The sequence below is a fragment of the Cajanus cajan genome, chromosome 6 (assembly GCF_000230855.2).
Source record: "Cajanus cajan strain Asha chromosome 6, NIPB_CcT2T_4, whole genome shotgun sequence".
NCBI classification, from domain to species: domain Eukaryota; kingdom Viridiplantae; phylum Streptophyta; class Magnoliopsida; order Fabales; family Fabaceae; genus Cajanus; species Cajanus cajan.
The window spans coordinates 55,904,490-55,924,642 of NC_138522.1; the positions used below are offsets into that span (position 1 = coordinate 55,904,490).

At 31.6% G+C, this 20,153-nt stretch overlaps 3 protein-coding genes across 3 annotated transcripts; 1 reads left to right on the top strand and 2 right to left on the bottom strand.

The window, feature by feature from the left end:
- Positions 1–935: 935 nt before the first annotated feature.
- On the bottom strand, positions 936–5,207 carry LOC109797161 (Nuclear pore localization protein NPL4). The gene is made up of 2 exons (XM_020357100.3): positions 3,981–5,207; positions 936–1,635 (listed from the first exon to the last, which is right to left on the bottom strand). The coding sequence occupies exons 1-2, from the start codon at positions 4,962–4,964 to the stop codon at positions 1,381–1,383; spliced, it is 1,239 nt and encodes a 412-aa protein (XP_020212689.1). The 5' UTR covers positions 4,965–5,207; the 3' UTR covers positions 936–1,380.
- Positions 5,208–7,837: 2,630 nt separating this feature from the next.
- LOC109796503 (peroxidase 3) lies at positions 7,838–9,596 on the bottom strand. Its single transcript, XM_029271232.2, has 4 exons — positions 9,387–9,596; positions 9,083–9,274; positions 8,774–8,939; positions 7,838–8,479 (listed from the first exon to the last, which is right to left on the bottom strand). The coding sequence occupies exons 1-4, from the start codon at positions 9,594–9,596 to the stop codon at positions 8,073–8,075; spliced, it is 975 nt and encodes a 324-aa protein (XP_029127065.1). The 3' UTR covers positions 7,838–8,072.
- A 6,499-nt stretch (positions 9,597–16,095) lies between these two features.
- LOC109795848 (Rho GTPase activating protein with PAK-box/P21-Rho-binding domain-containing protein) lies at positions 16,096–19,482 on the top strand. Its single transcript, XM_020355406.2, has 4 exons — positions 16,096–16,489; positions 17,547–17,667; positions 17,774–18,124; positions 18,531–19,482. Exons 1-4 carry the CDS (start codon positions 16,206–16,208, stop codon positions 19,137–19,139), a joined length of 1,365 nt encoding a protein of 454 aa, XP_020210995.1. The 5' UTR covers positions 16,096–16,205; the 3' UTR covers positions 19,140–19,482.
- The last annotated feature ends 671 nt before the right edge of the window (positions 19,483–20,153 follow it).

The window sequence follows — 20,153 nt, forward strand, 5'->3', positions numbered from 1 at the left end:
CTATATATATACATTTGTTCTTTTCTGTTCGGTGCTTCTAGTGTGCGGTGTCGCGTGTAGTGATCAGCCAGATTGTTACATTAATGACGATATAAAATAATAATTTAATAACCAACAAATCGTTAATCTAAATGATACTAAAGTTAATCTCCTTAAACAAAGTATTGAGTTCAAATTTCGGTATAAAAATACATGATTTGGAATTGAAACTCTATTAAAATTCATCTAGTTAAGTAACTATAATTAATTGACAAAATTCATACCAATAATATGATGATAATTTTAACAATAAAAATAACGATAATAATCATTATCATCTAATAGGTCATTCATTTAAAAAAATAAACATAACTTTTAAATACATAAAATAAATAAAATTACTTTTCAGTTTTGTTTTTTACAAACTCTAATTATTATTTTAAACATACAACTTTTTTTTACCATCAATTAAAATAAATGATAACAATTTATATCTCTTATTCAAGTTGTCGAGATTGAAATCATGACCATAAATATGAAATAGTCTATATTCATTGAAAAATATGTGCATTCAATCCGGACAAAAATTAACTATTACTTTTAACAGTAAATAGTTTGTATGAATGACATGATTATTAAAAAACACATACAACTTTTTTTTTATAAAAAAACTGGAATGTCGGGGAACAATATTTTCCAAAACACTGTCTAGTATATACCACTTTCCAATGAAAACAAAACATGTATAACGATTATCACACTTGGATTTTAATTGATGAACTGATTTACTTGTTATATTCCAGCCTCGTCCTTACTATAACTTACCTTATGGTAACATTGACATTCATAGGATATAAAAACTTAAATTCTTAGAATTAATCACTTATACATTTTCAGTATAATAGACAAGGCAATATATAAGTGATTAACTCAAATTCTTATGCTAAACTTGATAATTGAACAAGACTTCAATGCATGCCCTGACACCTTTATGAGGAATAAGTATTAATAAAGTGTCATAGCCAAGCTTGACATTCGGCTACACGCCCAGTGCCTGGGAAAGCCACCCCAGTGAGCTTTGAACACAAGCATTTAAAACACTGTTTTCATACTATAATTTGTAACATTGTCGCACTTAAAATAGTGACTACTGGTAGGAGCTATCTCTAATTAATTTAAACATTAAAACGTGAACCACATCTGCTCTTTTTCAGTAAAATGATAGATCCAAGATCTTCCGCAGCAATGCTATAAACAAGCAATGTACAAATTACCAACATACAAACATTCCGTGAGTGCTATGGGGGCAATATGCACCATGTTGCGGCAAAGGACCTGAATGTAGAGTGCATAATTCTCATGTCACCATTATAAATGAGCCCAGAAAACCTGCATACATCATCAAGCAGTGTTTGCCATAGACTCAATGAGGATCTGGTAACCTTCCGGTACGGGAGTCTGTGTCTGCACACATTCCGTCAATGCAGGAACATCAGCATTCAGGTCTAAAACCCTCGCTAACACAAGAAGAAGATGAAAATCAGAAATTCGCTTCACAAATGGAAGATTTTTTGTCCGTCCAAGATGATTCTTCAGCGCCTTCATAGTTACTTGAGTGTTTCGGTTCTCAATGGGAAATGTTGATGTAAGTGGACCCTGCATTTTGGTGACAATACAAATGTAAATTCCATGACATTATAATTTACAAGCTCTAACAGATGAATCTTATTGCTAAGGTTTGCATGCATGGCAAGCAGAAAAAGCTTTAGCCTTTAAGTAATATCTTATCTTATTATCATCAATGATTAAAAATATGAGCAACCACATCAAAATATCAGATCAATAAATAAATCATTAACAGATCTAACCCTCATTATGGTAAACAGTCCTTCATTGACTTAAATATCTTTTGGCTTGAATAAAGAAATGTTATTTTGCACTAAACTAGCCCCTATTCATCAATTTTTAGTTAAATTGCAGGGATGATCCATTGATTATTGTCACAAGCTGAAATCTACTATGTTATGTAAATCTGTGTAATCATAATGTGAACACACTAAGCCCATACACACAACAGTAAAAAAAAATTAATAGTAGGCAAGCCCAACAATTGGATCATATCAAATTATCAATCCCCACTGAAACCATGCCCCCTTAAATTATTATACTCAATATACGGAAGAGAAGAAAACCACTTTGACTCGGTGTTCTCTGATTGTAGTATTGTACTATCAACTGAAACCAATTATCAATCTAATGAGGCGCATCCTCAAAAAGATGGGAATTAACTTGTGCTGATACATCTATTCTCTTCTTTTATGGCCAGAAATTCAAAACTTACAATCAATCTAACTATTATATTAGTTAGACTGCTTGTAAGCTTATGACCATCATTAGCAACTCAAGGAACTTTTTTGTACCCAATATTAGTCTCAAGTCTCAACATGAATTTGCAAAAATAAACATCCAATTGTCTAACTTAAGAATTTGAAGGTTACCCCATGCTCCACAAGGAACTACAAAAGCACGTGTTAATAATTAATTTACACCTTATCATCATAATATGACTGCAGTATATAATAAGAAGTGTTGTAGACACAAATAACGAATAAGAATATGTTGGTTTATTAAAGCAAAAAGATGCCCAATATACACCTAATTAACTAGACATGTCAAGGGAAGGGACTATGTGATGTGTGTAAAGCTATTTACCTCATCATTAACAAAATTAAATTAGACGCACAGTGAATCTATATAAAAGTCAGGTGCATGATACAATTTTGCAAATCAAAAAACCCTTCAATGTTCTTTGAAACTTTTTTAAATTGCTTATATACAATTATCCAAACAGCTAATTTTAGCTCACTCAGATCTTGCTTTACCCTTAGCACCAAAATGGCTGGAAGGCAGCCTTACCAGTGTCAGACATGTCTGACATGGATAAGCTTGGAACATATTTGAAAATGTGTCCATGTAGTATTTACCTTCATTTTCATTAGGGCTTCATTGAATATGGTTGAGAAAGAGGTGGATACAGACAGACACCACACAGTAATTGGCAAGAGACAATCACGCAACCCACAAACACAAGTATGCTATCTATGGAAGTTTTAGGAAGGGAACGAGACTGGATGAAATGGAAAGGATTGTCCATTCCATGTTTTGAACAATAATAGGGGAAGAAAAGAGGAGGTAGCGGGCATAAAGTTTAACTTATTGAAGCAACTAAAACAATAAAGATTATTTAAAAGAAAAGCAAGGCTCATCACCCAATCGGGAGGGGATTAAAACGGTGCCCATCCCCGTAAATGCTCAAGTCAGCAAACATGGGAGAATTATTACAATATTCCCTTTCCATTCATTCCCCTTTCAAACGTCAACCTCAAAAAAATTATCAGTTTTAAAAAATGGTCCACAACCGCAATTACAGTCGGGAACATCAAGGTTTTGGGGTTTCCGCAACCCCAATTGTGGTAGCAATAGCATCAACTGCACTTGTTCGCATATTTCCAAAATATCAATGATCATAACGAAAGCACAACGATGATCAATTTAGAAGATAAAACCTCATACCACTCGCCAAACAAACTATTTTGATGCTTATCCTAAAACAAAAGTTCATCAAAAACACTCTTTTGATACATTTTGGAGATGCCACATCAACTCCTGATATGATCAACACAGTCTATATAAGTAGAAAGCAACCAAGTTTAGAATCTGGGGATAGGACCTAACTCAGCTTGATGAAGCTAGCTAGCAAGGCGAGAGTTGCTCCCCAGTTAAATATACTACTTTGGCCATAACATCAGTCAATGAGAGAACGCTTATCCTAAAACAATGCTCATCCTAAAATGGGGAATCTCAGTGAAAGCAGCAGAACTAAATTACATCCTAGGGGCAGAACACAAGTACCACAAACGCGCACCAGAATTCAGCAAAACATGGTAATTGCTAAGAGACATGGGGTAAATAAAAGAAAGAGCAAAAGCAACAAATCATACCTGATGATCAAAGATTTTGACGACAACCAAGAAGAAATCATTGTCAACCTCCCTAGTATCCTTAACTCCAACAACGACGTCTTTCTTCATCTTTGACAACTTGGGATCATGATCCTCCTTTATCTCCGTCTCGAACCAGCCTTCCTTGAACAACTTAACACACACATCACTCATCTGAAACGCTTCAAAATGCACATCGGCGACCATGTCCTCATTGACCTCAAGCTTAACCACCGCAGTAACCCACTCCTTCAAGCCACTCTCAGCATGATACTCGGCAGCCTGAAGCACCTCTCTATTGGACAAAGTATAGTCTTTCTTATCCTGGCTAATGGTCTGCGTGAAAATGAAGCCAACTTTTCGCATCCCCAAGCCGACGGCAATAGCATCGACGAGCTTCTCCTCGTCGGGGTTTCGGAGGAGGAGGAGGAGGTCCTCGGAGCCCTGCTGGGGAGGCTCGTAGATGAAGTCGACCTCGACCTTGCCGTCGTCGGAGACGGTGCCGTACATGAAGCCGCCGCGCTTGACGGCGAAGGCGAGGGTGTCGTTGACGTAGTGCTGGAAGGCGTTGGCGCAGTCGCGGTCGAAGGAGACGAGTTGGCAGTGGGGATTCTCCTGGCGCGTGACGCGCATCTGCTTGGCGATGAGGTCGTCCATGGTCATCTTGCGGCCGAAGGAGCCGGCGGGGTTGAAGGCGGGGCCGGGGACGCGGCGCTCGCCGTCGTAGGCGAGGAAGAGGATGGAGCCGTGGGCGAGGGGGAGGGCGGAGAGGGGCCCGGCGGGGTTGGAGAGGTCGGTGAATCGGAGGAGATCTTGGGGGGATTTGGCGAGGAGGAGGTTCTGGTTGCTGGAGAGGGTTTGCTTCTCGATTGGGATTCCCAATTGCGTTTCGATTTGCCGCTTCAGGTCGGAGACCGTTGCGGTCTGAGGGTTTTCGATGCTCACGCGCTCCAGGCCGTCGCGGCTTCGGATTCGGAGCATCATCGTTGCGTCAGGGTTTGTTTCTTTGTTTCTATAATAATTATTAATAATAATAATAATAAGAAGAAGAAGAAAGGAGAAAAGGGAATGGCTTGTTGGAGTAGAAAAGGAAAAGGAAAAGGAAACGCTGCGGCGAACGAAAAGAAGCTTAGGAAGAAGAATGCTTGCTATTGCTCATTACTATTGGTGACAGTGGCTGAGGCTGAGGAAGTGGGAGAGTGGAATTTCACCGTTTTGTCTTACGAGGTTATTATTATTATATATATACTGGACTTGCCTCCTCTTGGGCTTGGGCCATTCTTATTTTACGATTATGTTTTTATCTTCTTTTTTTTTTTTACGATTTAAATATTTAAATATTATCCTCTTTATAGATATAGATTACAAATAGGATAGAAATCAACACACGCTTAAATACTAGTTTAGAATAATTGATACCAGATAAGATTAATTTTCAGAAGATATTTTTCAGTTAAACTTTTTTTCAAAGTATTTTAATAATATTTTTTATCTTTTATTTTTAAATTAAATTTCAATATATTTTTTAAGTATCATTCTGTATTATCATATAATTTCATTATTATGAATTTTAAAAGTGAGTTTACTAATTATGGACTAAACAATGAGTTTTAAATATATAACTAGTATTATTAAAGTAAGATAAAATTTTGTTTTATTAAAGTAAAATTTATAATAAAAATATTTTAAAATACACAAGTTATATTATAATTAAAACTTATAATAAATATTTTTTACCATATAACTTGTATTTTATTTATATTATAATATAATATTATCTTAAGTCATTGATAATTTTGTATAAAAAATAAAAAATAATGTTGTTGAGGTTCTCTTTATCTTCTATTCACCTTATGGGATAGATTATGTCCGAAGAAAAATATTTATTTTGTATGTGTTCGTAGTCCTAATAAAGATTAATCATTATTTTCGATGATAAATATTAAGTATCAATATTATAATTACTCAAAAATAGTATTTTTTACAATTATAACAAAAAAAAAATTCTACAAATTAACTTATACATATACTAATTTTACTTTATGAAAAAAATAATTTCATATATTCTTCTCATTTTATGCTTATATAAGTATTTTTGCAAAACAAAATTGTCCAAACATGCCAAAAACATTTACTCTATCCTTTTTAAAAAAAATATTATCTTTATCAAAAGAAACACTTCATCTTTCTCAATTTTTTAAGAATTTTAAAAATATTTAAATAAATAATTGTAAGTAGTTTTTTTTTATTATAATAAAAATATCTATTATATTATTTTATTTATCGTCAATTTAGAATTTACTTTTAAAAAATATAAAATAAATAGATTTGATTTGATATTTATTGTCTATTAGAATTACAATGATAGTACCATGGTTCAAATTTAGAACCTTGTGCATATTACCCCAACCTCAAACATATATTATCTTCTACACATATATTATTTTATCTTCTACAATTATAACAAAAAATATTATATTTTACAAATTAACTTATACATATACTAATTTTCATTGATGAAAAAAAAATAATTTCATATATTCTTCTCATTTTATATTTCTATATGTGTTTTTGAAAGAAAAAAAATTGTCCATACATGTCAAAAAACATTTACTCTATCATTTTAAAAAGATATTATCTTTATAAAAACAAATTTGTATTTCTCAATTTTTTAAGAATTAAAAAATTGAAAAATAATTAAATAAGTAATTTGAGTAGTTTTTTTTATTATAATAAACATATTTATTATATTATTTCATTCATCGTCAATTTTAAATTTACTTTTAATAAATATAAAATAAATAAATTTGATTTAATTTTTTTTAATCAATTGAAATTATAATGACAATATTAAAGTTTAAATACATGATTTTATGTATATTATCCCAACTTAGCCAATCTTAGTGATTCTAATTTGATTTTTTAGATTTGTTTAACTTTATTTCAATTTCAACTTTAATATATTTGAGTGATAAATATACTTGGTTACCATTATTTTTTTTAGCAAAGCAATAAATATAACAATATATTTAGAATTAGATTGATCTTTCTGGATTTACTTATCTTAATTTCAATTTTTATATAATTGGGTGACCGATGAATTTTTTTTTTTTTGAAAAGTATTGTTACCATTAATCTTTGTTAGTTGTCATTTAGAAAAATATATATTTTCTAAATAAATTTTGCACTATGTTGTAGTTCTTTTAAAAAAAATGCTTAACATTCAAAATATTTTCTTAAAATGTTTTTTAAACATTGTTAAAATATTTTTTAGTTATTTTAATATTTCTAAAATCACTTTGCATATTTTTATAGAATTTTTTTTTAATTATACTTTTTATATTTGATTAATGTGAAAATAAATATTGATCCAAAGTGATGTATGGAATCATATTTATTTTAGAGTATAAACAAAATAAAATTAAAAGAGTTTGTTTAACCAATTCAAATTTGTCTCTCTTTTTTTTTTCTTCCAGATAATTAATGTGAAAAAAGATTTATCTTAATTTCAATTTTTTTTAGATCAATGTCCCGACCCGTTTTTGATAGCTAGCTGTGGTGATTATTGTTGGACTTGTATCCTACATTAAATCATGCATAGTTTGTTCAATACACACTCAAACTCAACTCGAAAGGATTTTAGAGATTTTATATTAACTAATATAGCATAAGTAAATAGTTACAACTATTTTCTCTATTCTCACAAAAAAAAAAAAAAAATACTTACAACATATTTGAAGTAAAAGTAAGTAAAGAATTTAATAGTTATGTAATCTCGACTAATAAGATATCACATCACAATCTTTACCAAAAAAAATTATAGAACTTTACCAAAAGAAAAAGATATCACATCACAATTAATAAAAAAATTATTATTTTTATTATAAAAATCAACAACTTACTAATAATGATTTGTAAGCAACAACAGATTAGTACATCACTTTATTTTTTCTTAAAATTTCTCACTCCAATTTGAAGGCATATAACAAAAGAAATTTTGAATTTAACGGCTTGCCAACCCGCATTAAATTGTGACAAAAAAAAATGTAGAAATAGAAACATAGGAAATTAAAACAAGTAAACAAGTCTTAATTAAGAGTTGACAACAGAGCACTTCTTCCTAATTTCCCCAGCCGAACCTGTGAGGACCTCAATGGCTCCCATTCTCTTCATTGACTGCCCAAACTCTGTGAAGAACTTGTTTTGTTTGACCAATTCGTTGACAATGTTTCTTGAAATCTTAGTTGTTAAAAGGGCTGCATCTGATTGGAACAGACCCTTGTTCTGGAGAAGGATAGAGTAATAGTCACTGTCAAAGGTGTTTGAGCTGTTTGGATCCATCTCTACTGTTGTGGTGGTGTCACTCAGACCCTGACATTTTGTCTTCAAAAAGTTGGCATAAGTGGGATCCAAAGAAGGATCTTGATCACCTTTTCCAGTGAAGTTGAAAAGTCTGTTACTGAACAAGTTGCAATGACCTATCCCAATTGTGTGTGCTCCTATATATACACATACATTGCAAAGAGGTTAGTTTAGTTGTTTCAATTGGATGCCCCCTTCATTGCAATTAGCTTTTGAACAAAAGTTCCTTAAAGTGTTTTTAGTATTATTTTTTTATTAAATTGAAATTTTATCTAGTATTATTTGTTGACATCTGATGTAAACCCTTATTATATGAATTGAAACTCCAATTCTGATGTGAAAATAGTTTTAGAAGTAGGAACTCCATCTAAGTTATGTTCTTAGTGTTTATCATATATGTTTAGCACGAACTTATAAAAAATAAAATGTACCTGATAGCACAACCAGGTCGTGCACAGTAAGCTTTTTATTAGCAAAGCTTTGTTTGAGCTGAGTGAAGTTGAAGAAAGGTGCTGGCAGATTGGCTAGGGCTTCACTACTTAGGGATACTGTGCCATCTCTTCTACCGGTGAGCACTTCCCACGTAGGCTGATTAAACTGCAAATATTATGAATCAGCAACATGCATTGAGTAAAATATACGTAAACCATGCAAATTCTGTAGCATTTATATATGATTGTGAAGTAAATTTGTTTTTATAATCTGCAAGCGTAGAATCATGTAATGATTAACTTAATTACTTTGACAGAAACAGCGTCCCTAGCTGCCAATGCTAGTGTGTCAGCACAAGATACAATTCCAGGGCATTTTGTCTCCAATGCGTCTTTAATGTCATCTATGACATCAAAGCCAGACAAAGATAAATTGGGTATGGCATCCTTCTCTGCAGTGTTGGTGGCAGTGGAGTCCAGCAAAACCGAGCCATCACAACCCTGAAATGTTGTTCCAGTTATTATGATTTATGTACGTAGCTCCAAAACACGTTGCAAGGAAATGACAAACATAGGGTGTAAATGTTGATCATAAAGAGCTAGGAATGTTTACCCTGACAAAACAGTCATGAAAATGCATTCTAATCAACTTGGCAGGCAAATCGGGCCTTGCAGAGACATGTGTCTGGATTTTGGTCCTTACAATCTCCTCGGCATCAGGACATGATTTCCTGTAAAATTTCTTTCTGAGGTCTCCTCCTTGACAAACCTCTAGGATACAGAACACTGCCAAACAAGCCACAACAAAAACTCTTGTATTCATCTTTAAATCCTTTGCTCACTTCTGTGTTCTTAACTAGTGAATGTGATGCTTAACATCAACACATTTGCTCTCTTTTATAGGCATTCCTTGACATTTTAATTTATCAAAATCCAGTTAAGCATAACATACTATAATGCTAAAAATTGTGTGGGAAAGATTAATTTGAGAGGGAACCTGTGCCCTCATACCAGGTTCAACCATATTATATTTAATTGCAACTTCAATCATTGCATGCATGTATGTATCTAGTTGGATTAAGATAATCTCGCTACCTACTATTGGTTTAAGTGGATATTTTCTAGAAATAGAATATATAATTAAATTTTAGAAACACTTCTCTTAATTGGTAATGGCACTCTATAATAAAGTCAGTTTGTGTTGAAAAGAGTTTTTATTTTCGGTGAGTCTGTGTTATAAGAGTTGAATTCTACAGTGGTTAGAATGTGCCAGCACTCAGCACGGATGTTCTTCACTGTCATAAGCTTCGCGGGTCAACCCTTTTTTAAACTTTCTTTTTTCTAGTTCTCTACCAGCGAGTTGTTTATGAATCTGTGTAGTTTTACTAGTTCAATGTACATTATAGTGTCCCTTAGAGTTTTGAGAGAAATAAAGATGCACATGTTGAATCTTCAAAACGTAAGAAATTATTGGTTACTCTCCTCGAGCATATATTGTATACCAGACGATTAATTTTACTCTGAGATGTGTACATTCATATTTCCTGCACATTTTAAGATAACTCTCAGTCATTATTATGAAGAATATAGAAATTTCACCTTACTAGGCAATTTATGTGATGCATGTAGAACTATTTTTTGTTTAGTGGGATGTATATACAGCTTATACCAGAATATACGTACATAACTTCATATCAAATAGGCAAATGTAGTCATGAAAATTGCAAATTACTATATTTAATTGGACAAATAAAAGTTACTATTAGGCTAAAATTGCGTATGATTAGAAGGTTATTGACAATGGTATAGAGGTTTCGTGTTCATCATTTAAACCCGGCTAAAAAAATGTGCCTGCAATTAAATACATAGTTTGTGTTTTTGAGGGAAAAACATATGTTAGAGCCCCATGTTATATCGTCAAAACAAAAACAAATTCAATGTTTGCAGATATGTATATAGGTTAGGTAGTTGTATGAATTGTTGTGGTTGTTATCGTGATCGAATGTCAACGATTAACATATTGAAAGCCAGTGCAAAGGATTTAGAAACATTCAGCAACCAAGTCAATCTTATGTATGTCAATTTGTCAAAGGCATCGCAAACATTCTATTTGTTCACAAGTTTGTCGTCTATATACTACTCCTAAGTCCTAACGGCACATGGTTGCTTAAGACTTCAATTAGGAACATTAGCACGGATCATGGGAGGCATAGGAAAAATATATAGATACAATTTTTTTAATCAGAATGAGATAAGATTAATTGATTTTATCTGTTATATTATATATGTGAATTTATATTAATACCACGTTTTATTTTTAATGTAATATTATATTAATCATCATATATGTCAAAATTTAAAGAATTTACATTCATGTAATCTAATAATAAATAGTTATATATACATATATATACATATATATTTGAAAACTGTATGCATATGTTAAAATTAAGTAAAGGAATGAAATGTCAATTAAAATTTAGATTGTTGTAAAATTTTATAAAGTTGTTGTGTTTTTTTAAGAACTTTTAAATTTAATAATTAGACAGGTAGATAGATAAAATTCATTTTTTTTAATAAAAAAACATAATTTATAAATTTTGGTATTTAGTGCCAATTGATTTATTCCACAAATATGTAACATTATATTTTATTATTTAATATGATTATGGGTATGTTAAGATTTAAATAAAATTAATAATTTGATTCTTTAACTTTATTTTGTTTATTTAGATTTGTTCTTCTAACTCTTTTTAAAATTTTATTTTGGCATTTTTTATTTCTTTATGTTTTTTAATTAGGTCATTTTTATTAATTGTGGCAATTTTTTACTACCAAAAACTTTGACATTTTTTTTTGTCAATTGTGATGTCAGCAAAACTAATAATTTGATAAAACAGACTAAATTAAAACAACTAAGATATAACAAAAGAAAAGTTAGATTATCAAACTAGAACAAAAAACTAAAGATTAAAGTACTAATTTTCTTAAAACCTATTATTTTTTATCCTTTCCTATACTTGCTTTCTGGATTTGTGTGGATGTTTTGGTTCGAAAGAGATAATGCTAGAATCACACAATTCCCATTCATTGAACAAATCTCAACAGCTACAAAACTCTCGTCGTTTTTTTTGTAAATGAAGAAACAAATTAGGTTGAGATTTGGAGAAAGCTTGTTCTTCCATATTAGCAAAGAAGGCCAAAAATTATGATGAGATTAGTCCTTAAGGCTTTAGCATCCAACAATATAGGTGGGATCCGCCGTCTATCTCATTTCTTTTAAAGTATTTATATCCTAAAATTAAAATCCAACCTGGATTCAACACAATTATTTTAGAAACAACACATTTGTAGAAACAAAAATAAAAGTATTAAGTCTTAAAAAATTAAAATCCAAGTTGGAGTAGAAGGCACATGAGCGCTTCCTAAATAGTATAGTAATAGAGATTTCTTTTCTTCTCATATTTATTGTCTTTTAGAGATAAAATTACAGTCAAGACTTAATTAAATATGCATATCTTTGAATGAGAGAATTTAAACCTTGGTTCACTGAGAAACTATTTATTCTGTTAGACTTAGTCCCATCTCAATTCCTATTTGAAGAGGACTTGACATTATATATCTCTAAATGAAAAAGGGAAAAAAAAAAAAAAAAGACAAGTTGTGTCTCTATTACCAAATAAAAATAAAATAATTAAACAGTTAATATTAATAGAGGAGGCAATTAACTTTTTGTGTATACAATTTTTTTTTCTTATTTTATTTTTAAGAGACACATCAGTGGAATTTTTTTGAAATATGATAAAGGGGTATAAACTCTTAAGAAAGTGGACATCAAAAGATAAATATATATTTTTTAAAATATTTTTTATGTATTTTTAATTTGTTATTGATATTTAATAACAATTTATCCTGAAATTAAGATCGCTATTTATTATTCTAATTTCCCATAACAATCAAATGGGTTTGCTCCCTATCTAATTTTTTATTTTATATCTATATAATAAATAAAAGTGAAAAAAATAATATTAGTGCCATCACTACTATGTGAAGTTTTTTTTTTTTGGTTGAATTACCCACAGTTAACTCTAATCAACAACACAAAACAGAAATGAATTTCCAATGATCCTCTGCAATTAAACATCTCTGGAGCCACAATTCTGCAAAATCCGTACCATTACTTGGTTCTTGTAAAAGTAGTCAAAGAACATAGAGAATGTAATCAATAGCTAAAATTTGTGCTGTAAAATATTGCTGGTAGAGAATCTGATTTCGAGGATTTCTTATTTTTTTTTTTTTTTGGGTAAGAAGAAATTACTTTGATTTATTGGTTGAAAACAGGTTAGTTTACTTTAGTTAAACTTATTTGATTTTTTTATTACAATTTTAAATAAACAATTTATATTATTTATTTAAAATTATAATAAATTATTTGATTTTTTTTGAAAAATAAGAATTTAAAATTTAATTTATAAAGAATATAAAACTATATATGCCTTAAAATATTTTTTTTCTCTATGAAACAAAAATAAAATCTGTATAAAATTTGTATAAATATATTATAGTAAGTCATTTTATATTTATCAGTAATTGAATAACTAATTTTAAGAAGATTGAAAGATATTTTATGTCCCTATAAGTAGTTTTTTGCTTTTAGTCTTTGTATTTTTTCTTTTTTCTTTTTTTTATTCTTACAATATATCCATTGTTAGTTGTTTTGGTTCTCAATATATAAAACCAAAAATACTATATTTACAAGTACATACTTTTGATTCAATAAATTAATTTACAAGTGTTCTACTTCAGCCAACAACTTATATGTTTTTTAAGTGATGGCTCATGAGTTAGTTTAAAGCTTATAAACTCCTATTCAAAATCTTATAGTTATTGAATTAAAAATATTTAATAAAAATATTTTTTGAAAAATTGATAAATATAAAATGGCATATGTTATTTTATATATATTTTTTAATTTTATAAAAAATATATTTTTAGTAATTATAGTTTCAGGTTTCTTTATTAACTTTAAATATTTATTTTTTAAAAGATAGTATATGCAAAAATTATTAAAATGGTGAAGATAAAAGTATAAAAAAAATGTTGGAAACTAATAAATCATTAAAATAGCCTTGTAATTTAGAAAGTATAGAATAATAAAGTAAAAAGGTTGACTTAATATACAAATATGAAATAGTTAATTTTGTGGAGGACGCTCTTAATTTATTGGTTCTGAATGCAGTTGGGGCCATTGGTTGCGTCTCTAAAGTGAAAGCCGCGTGTTGAAACTCCTAAAAATAAATAAAACCTAATCACATATCTGAAACAAGAGCGTAATCATATCACAAAAGACGTGCAACACTATTATTCCATTATGTGTCTTACTTCAAAACTACACTTACTGGTTTTGCCTCTTCAAGGATCAAACTGCTTTCATCAAGGAAAAAACAAAATTTTATCAAACAAAAAAACATATGTTTGAGGAGTTTTCATTATTTTTTTTTCATTAAAAAAAAAAAAAACAAAGTACACGCAAAACAAAAAATATGAAGGGACAGGGTCCAGGGGCCCCTTTAAGTAACAAGAGGAGCCTCTCCCTTGGCCCTATAAACATCAACAATCTTCTCTGTATACGAGACCTTTGACCAAATTCACACAAAACCAAAACTTAATTATTATATAAATTCAACTCAAATTACAAACACTCGCCTGAATGATTTATGTATGTATTTGTGTCACTATGTCAGTTGCTTTCATAATCTTATAATTCCGAAGGAATGAGAAGCAAATAACAATTAAGAGGAATTGTAAAATAACTATAAAAAGTACAACTTGTTACTAGATTTAACTCTTATAAAAATAAAAAATTTACACTTTATTCATAATAATCGTTGATTAAAAAAATGATGATAAACTGAATGTACGTCAAATATTTGTAGGTATAAACTGAATGGTAAATTTCAACACAACACATCTCTAATGTTTTCAGAAACCATATTTTTGTTTTATCTATTTATTTATCATAGATGAGTTAAATTCCTCAAAAATACTACCATATTTCCGTAGATTGCATTGAATCTAAATGGCCCTCCCATGTTAGTCTCCAAGTGTCTCATCCCAATCCCATGTTAATCTATCTGACCCACAATTACCCAACAATGGGGTATTTGTGTTCCTTTTTTCACACTTGTTTTGGACCCACACACTTCTTCTATCTTCACACTCTGCTGGGACTCTCAATTATGAGTACTAGTGTACTACTACCAGAAATAACAAATAAATAAAATAAAATAAAATAAGCAAATGTTTTTGTTATTTCCTTGGGTGGTGCAAAGGTTGTAACGTAAACATAAACATAAACGTTTACTAGGGCATCTCATCTCATTTCTCATAAAGCATTTAGAATCTGGAAAAAAGATTCATACTAGTTGGACATGCAAAAGTTGTCTCCGAAACTAAGATGAAGCAATAACTCATACATAACAAAGAAAGTGTTCATAAAAGAACGATCGCATTCTTTTGCAACGGTCTTCCATAAAATTCGAATTCCATTGCCAAGGACGGAATGTCTTTCTTTGGTTCATTGGAATTTGTTAATTTGTCCTTGCGCCAACCACATTACTCATCCAAGTAAAGTACACCAGCTTAATGATGTTCATAAATCGTAAAATTTCATGATTTTGATGGGTATCAAATCACCATTAGGGACTTGCATTTAACAAAAGTGAGTTTACTGATTTATTGAACGCATGGTAAATAGTTGTACACATGCCGAATTCGATGCTTTTATTTTTCACATTGTTGAATGTATCGTTTTAGCCGACTCTCGAACTAGAATGAGATCACTTTTTCACAATAATAACTTTATGGCGAACGAATTCTTTTCCTTTATCATGCGCTTATGCTAACGGTTAGCCTATGATTCTTTCTATAAGAAATAAATACTATTTTCAATATTCTAAAATGTTAAGATTTTGCAAACAATTCACACACACACATATATTATATAACATGAAAAATGCTATATAATAAAAAAATATATAATATATTAGTAGTAGTCTTTTAACTTTTTTTATAATTTTAATTAAAGTTTTGAAGTGAAGTTAAAGAAGCAATTAATATATAATTAAACATTTATAAATAAAAAAAAACGGAGCTAACAAGGCAGTGTAAGAATTAATTAAAGAAAAAGAAGAAGTTAATGTGGTGTGGCAAGTGGCAAGTGGTGTTAATTGCGTAGAGAGAGGAAGGACAGAAAAGACATAACAGTGAAGATAAAGTTAGGGTCTCCAACTCAAACAAAATTTGAAAAACGAGTGGCCGTTGAGGTTCAAAGCTACATAACATGAATGCAACACAAAAAAACTCGCATCCTCAAATTTAAAACCTTTCTCTCTCTTTCTCTGTCTCCACTCGTGCACTCGTCAAGATAAGAATGACGGGCCAAGTGTTGCTCACCAAGGGCCGCCGATGCGCCGAGGAGGACCAGAACCCGGCGTCGCCCGTGGCGCTTCTTCTGGCGGCGCTCAGGAAATCCATGGTGGCCTGCAGCGTCGACAGTCCCGACGATGTAATCTCCGCCGTTCATCATCCCATGGAGATCGGATGGCCCACAAACGTTAAGCATGTCAGTCATGTCACCTTCGATCGCTTCAATGGCTTCCTCGGTCTCCCCCTTGAGTTAGAAGTTCATGTCCCCGCTCCGGTTCCTAGTGCTAGGTAATCCAAATGGGGTTTGCTTGGAGTGTTCAAAGTTTAGTTTTTTGGCTTCTTTTTTTGTGTTTCGAGATTTTATTGTTGGTGGGTCTGTTTCTGTTTTTCTATCTGTGTGAGAGAAGGAAACTTTAAGGTTCTCTACTGTTACTGTGTGTTGAATGCTGATGGAGGAATGTGCATTATCCTTCGATGAGGTTCTTCTTCCGTTGCGTGGAATAAAAGTCAAACAAGGGGATGCAGAACTAAAAAGTTAGATTGTTGCATTCAAAAGCGAATTAAGGTTGCCTTTTAGTTGCATTAAAAAGCGAATTAAGGTTTGCCTTTATTTGCTGCTAAAATACCTAACGGTAATGTGAGATTTAAAAGTTGTCCTTTTTTTAGACAAGGCTGCTGTAAGCATAAGCCACCCTAAGCCTAAAAAAAGAGTTACCGTTAGAATTTATATAATTTGCATAAGCCACCCTTAGCCTAAAAAAAATGTTACTTACTATTAGTATTTATATAATTTTTATTATTGGTTGGTCTAATGTAGTGGTAATTAAATTGTGTTTTTTCTTTGGTAAATAAAGTTGAAACCCTATCGGAGAAAAAATTACTTTTTTCTAAGACACCATTTAAATCTTAAGCTTTTGCGTGTACAGTAATACTTCATAAAATGCAAGCAAGCTATGTGGTGCGACCTAGTTTAAAGTTTCTTTGATTTACACAATTGCAAAGTGCGGAAGCTTGTGAGTGTTTTTTGGTTTGGGGTGCATGTCGATTATATGCTTTGTTAGCCACAGAATGAACTTAGAAATAGGATTGAGTGTCTTTCTAAATAAAGCATGAATTGGAATGCCTAGTATAAATTCATCGAACTATGTACTTATTCTATCTGCATCTACGGTTTCTTATAAGCCATTTTTTGTTGCAATTAATTTTTTACAAAAATATTAAATCATGTCTTATTATTTTTCCCGACTTTTATTTTCTTTCCTAAACATCATCGAGCTGTATGATATATCTAATATCTAATGTCCTTATTCTTATTCTGATGCGATTTGCATCGTCAATATTGCAGTGTTAGTGTGTTTGGCGTCTCAGCAGAATCAATGCAGTGTTCCTATGATTCAAAAGGGAACAGTGTCCCCACTATTCTATTGCTAATGCAGGAGCGATTATACTCACAGGGAGGCTTAAAGGTAGATAACAAATTTATGATTTACTTCGTCATTTGTATCACCTACGACCTTGTGAGAATGACTCATTGACTATCATTTTTGTTTTCTCGTGTGAATGAATTTTCAGGCTGAAGGGATATTTCGCATAAATCCAGAAAACAGTCAAGAAGAGCATTTGAGGGAGCAGTTGAATAGTGGCATTGTGCCAGATGACATTGATGTCCATTGTTTGGCTGGCCTAATCAAGGCATGGTTCAGAGAACTTCCTTCAGGAGTGCTAGACGGACTTTCCCCCGAGCAAGTTCTTGAGTGCAATACAGAAGAAGAATCTGTCCAGCTTGTGAAGCAACTAAAGCCAACTGAATCAGCCTTGCTCAACTGGGCTATTGATCTTATGGCTGATGTTGTAGAAGAAGAGGATCATAACAAAATGGATGCAAGAAACATTGCAATGGTTTTTGCTCCAAATATGACTCAGGTACGTTTCCTTACACCTTTTATGCTTATACTCTAAACCATTAATTTCTATAATTGTTATTCATGTCATCATGTATATACTTAATGTGCTTATTTTTTAAGGGTCTTGCTAACCAATGTTCTAAGGGCATTGGTTAAGAAATTAATATGTAGAAATTTTTCATTGAAAATTTAAATTAAGTTACACAGGAAAATGTGCATATACAATTTTGAATACAAACTTTCTATTTTTGGTTCCTTAATCAGTGCCCTAGCATTTTCCATATTTTAATTCAATTTATCTTCTTTTACATAAGGCATACTTAATACTATGTTGTTTGTTACCACTAGCATGCATACACATGATGATAACTATGCAAACAGGAAATCTAGTATTCCTAATTCTCATTTTTTCTTATTGTCTCCAGATGTCTGATCCACTAACTGCTCTCATGCATGCTGTCCAAGTGATGAATTTACTGAAGACCCTAATACTGAAGACACTTAGAGAACGTGAAGAAACAGCAGCAGCAGGATATTCTCCCATGTCATCTCGTTCATCTGAAAGCCAATCTGAGGATGACTATGGTAGTCAGCAAGAAATGGATACCAGTGATGAATTGAGAGGGACCAAGTCAGATGATGATGATGATGTTAGCTACAGTCATGTCAGTGAAGAGGAAGGGGAGGCTAATGCATCAGTAAGTGAGATAGTGGAATGCTTCTTGAAGCGTTTGGATGAGAAAACAAAAAGATTCTCAGAAGAACCTGCAGGGTGTTTGCAAGAGAAGTTAGAGAGCCCCAAGAGTTGCTCTGACTATAACTTGGAATCTGCTTTATCATTTACTGATATCAAAACTGTGAATTCTTGCTCTAGTCCCTCTTATGAAGATGACTCAAGAACAACTCTGACTGCTGAGGAATCAAATGCTGACACAAGTAGTCCATCAATAGAAAGTGCTAGCACCAATGATGTGGAGATGGTTGATAAATTTACAGATTCTGTTTCTCTAGTTCCATTGTTTGCATCTAGTTAATAACTGAGTGTATTCTAAGCAGTTTTTAAGTACCTTGTTTTAGATTTTGTCCCTACAAGCAGGGTTGCTTGTGTAAATTAATTAGTACACGGTGTAGGAAGTGTTTGTTTGTTGTAGATTGTGGGCAGAGGTTATGTTCAGTTTAGGGCTGAATTTGACCTGATTCTGTATGTTCCAGTACTGGACAATTCTAATTTCTAAATATGGTAGATGATGGGATGGGTATCTCAGGAGTAGCTACGTGTATTTTCAAATTTCACATAGGTGGACTTTGTATGCATTGATGAATTCTTAGGGAATAGGGAGATTGGTTTAACATGAAATGGTGCTTGCTTTGTTTGTATCTGTGCATGGTCAAAATTTGGTGGTAATGGATCCAGATTACATTACTGGTAGCTAAATGTTGAATTCCTTTCACAATAATAGAATCCTATATATCATCACCCTCAATTCTCGTGGGATAACATCAAATATGGAAATATACAACAAAAGTGTTACAAAGAAATTAGACGCGAGAAATTATGTAACTTGAACATCTGTTGCTCAAACTCACGAAAATGTCTCAACTCAATGAATATATCCAATCAAAGATTACAAGTTCGATAACCTACTCCAATTTGTGTACCAACCTATGAAGTTAAGTATCAAACTTGAGTTACAAAAACGATATCATCTGTTTAGATATAAATTTATAAACACTTTTAAGAATTTATTTGTCAAAAAATATTCTTTATTTTTATAGAGAAATTCTTAAAAACATTTATAATTAATATCTAAACAAACTCAAATATTTGCTGACAGCAAACTTTTTTCTCTTAAACTTGGATTAAGATATTATAATTGTACACAAGATTTTCTTTATATATAGGAGGGATCAAGTCTTTTTTGGTGTCCTCTCTCTATTTCTCTCACCTATTCTCTCTTTATTCTTGTCTCCTAGATAGGAATTGGTGGGAGAGAATTCGTTTTCATTACATATAACAGTGGTTGTCATGAAAAATATAATTGTTAATG

Bases quoted from the DNA above. Each gene is read 5' to 3' on its own strand.
- LOC109796503 (XM_029271232.2), bottom strand. From the start codon at position 9,596: ATGAATACAAGAGTTTTTGTTGTGGCTTGTTTGGCAGTGTTCTGTATC. The intron at 9,275-9,386 runs GTAAACATTCCT...ACAACATTTCAG, and splicing joins TTCATGACTGTTTTGTCAGG to GGTTGTGATGGCTCGGTTTT. The intron at 8,940-9,082 runs GTAATTAAGTTA...TAATATTTGCAG, and splicing joins GGGACGCTGTTTCTGTCAAA to TTTAATCAGCCTACGTGGGA.
- LOC109795848 (XM_020355406.2), top strand. From the start codon at position 16,206: ATGACGGGCCAAGTGTTGCTCACCAAGGGCCGCCGATGCGCCGAGGAG. The intron at 16,490-17,546 runs GTAATCCAAATG...TCAATATTGCAG, and splicing joins GCTCCGGTTCCTAGTGCTAG to TGTTAGTGTGTTTGGCGTCT. The intron at 17,668-17,773 runs GTAGATAACAAA...ATGAATTTTCAG, and splicing joins ACTCACAGGGAGGCTTAAAG to GCTGAAGGGATATTTCGCAT.
- LOC109797161 (XM_020357100.3), bottom strand. From the start codon at position 4,964: ATGATGCTCCGAATCCGAAGCCGCGACGGCCTGGAGCGCGTGAGCATC. The intron at 1,636-3,980 runs GTATGATTTGTT...ACCAAAATGCAG, and splicing joins TCAAAATCTTTGATCATCAG to GGTCCACTTACATCAACATT.